Source organism: Gordionus sp. m RMFG-2023, chromosome 1 (assembly GCF_954871325.1).
Source record: "Gordionus sp. m RMFG-2023 chromosome 1, tfGorSpeb1-WG-v2, whole genome shotgun sequence".
NCBI classification, from domain to species: Eukaryota; Metazoa; Nematomorpha; class Gordioida; order Chordodea; family Parachordodidae; genus Gordionus; species Gordionus sp. m RMFG-2023.
The window spans coordinates 41976262-41978018 of NC_088775.1; the positions used below are offsets into that span (position 1 = coordinate 41976262).

Consider the following 1757-nt stretch of genomic DNA (forward strand, 5'->3'; position numbering starts at 1 on the left):
ATTTTTTTGTTCGATATGAAATTCATAACTTAAAACATATAGTATTTTCTTAAAGTAAAATTTTTATTATGGACAATAAACTTAATGCTAATTATGGACAATAAACTTACTACTATATGCGATCCTTATCTCAGATTTCCAAAACTTATTGGAGAGATGACGGACACATACTTTGATATGGTTGAGACATACTTTGAGGATTACATTTCGTCTGACGTATCTAAGGCTAGGACCTTATTAGGTAACTTATCAATTGACATTTATGACAAAATCACATCTGTGTGTTCAAAGGCACAGTTAAAAGATTATAAGGTTATTTTTAATAAACTCAAATTATTAATTCCGAGGGAAGATATAAATTTATGTATAAAAAATTTTAAATTAGCGGTACAACGTGACGACGAGTCTTTTTATACATTTTTCTATAGAATACATAAATTACATAAGAAGTGCAATTTCCTAGATGACTGTAGAATTAAGGAGAAATCGATAACGTCTACTTTAAACGATCATATCAGAAGGAAGCTGAATAAGCATAAGGACTGGACTGTAGATGAGATAATGAAATTAGGAGTTGAGTTAGATGGTAGTAATATTAAACCAGACGTTAGCGATACAAATTATGTATACAATGATAAAAAATTGGATAAAAATAAAAAAATTTCTAATTCAAATATTTATAAACATGCAAAAGTACTTTTAGTAATAATGAGAATAATTCTAATGATAATGAACGTAATAATTTTAGAGAAAATAATTTTAATTATAATGGACGTAACACTCGTAGGGAAAATTTTGATTTTAAGAAGAGGAATTATAATGATTTTAGGCCTAATGATAATGCTAGCCGAAACTATCAAAACAATAATTTTCGAGACAGTGAGGGTAACTCTAGAAATTTTCGTAATAACCAATCTTCGAACAACAATTCAAACTATTATGGAAGAAACTCCATGTGGCACAATAACAATAATGCAAACAATTATGATAGAAACAATGCCTGGCAAAACAACAACAATTCAAAATATAACGGAAGAAACTCCAGGTGGCACGATAATAGCAATTCAAACAATTATGATAGAAATAATGCCTGGCAAAATAATAATAACTTTGGGAGAAACGTCTCCTAGTCTTACAACAACCAAAGAAATCAGAATCAATATGATGATCGAAATGGTAACCGATATGAGTCCTACAATCATTACAATAATAGTGATGGAGGAAACAATACATGGAAAAACTATAATCTAAGAAAACAAATACAAAATCATGATCAGAGCCAAAGTAATAGCAACAATTGCAATATGAATATTGAAGAGATTGTGGAAAATAAAAATGATGTTATACAAAATAATAATGATAGTGATTTTAATGTCAACAATTTAAGCGAGCATAAACTCAATGACAATGCATTTATGACTTCCTTAAAAGTAAACGATGTTACCGTTACTATGCAAGTCGATAATAGATCTAAATTCACGATTTTACCTCATGAAATAGCTAAACAAATAGGTATTAAAGATCTTAAAAAGTCCACTCTACAACTCTCAGCTTATGATGGAAACTTAATTGAAATTATCGGCATAACTCAAGTTAAAGTAAGCTACGATGGTATCGCCAAACACTTGCTAGCAGTGATCGTAAAGTCTAATAAAAATGCATTATTGGGACGAATGTGGATCAATGCCTTTAGTAATATTTTGAACAAGTTTATAGCAAACATCGATATCAATTATGAAGATGGAATAAATAAATTA

The 1757-nt window shown here is 29.0% G+C and overlaps 1 protein-coding gene across 1 annotated transcript; it reads left to right on the plus strand.

Annotated features, from left to right (window-relative positions):
* Nucleotides 1–84: 84 nt before the first annotated feature.
* On the plus strand, nt 85–1130 carry LOC135925696 (probable serine/threonine-protein kinase clkA). Its single transcript, XM_065461146.1, has 3 exons — nt 85–312; nt 448–578; nt 695–1130. Exons 1-3 carry the CDS (start codon nt 85–87, stop codon nt 1128–1130), a joined length of 795 nt encoding a protein of 264 aa, XP_065317218.1.
* Nucleotides 1131–1757: the final 627 nt, after the last annotated feature.

Bases quoted from the DNA above. Each gene is read 5' to 3' on its own strand.
- LOC135925696 (XM_065461146.1), top strand. From the start codon at position 85: ATGCTAATTATGGACAATAAACTTACTACTATATGCGATCCTTATCTC. The intron at 313-447 runs GTTATTTTTAAT...AAATTACATAAG, and splicing joins CACAGTTAAAAGATTATAAG to AAGTGCAATTTCCTAGATGA. The intron at 579-694 runs GTTAGATGGTAG...AACATGCAAAAG, and splicing joins ATAATGAAATTAGGAGTTGA to TACTTTTAGTAATAATGAGA.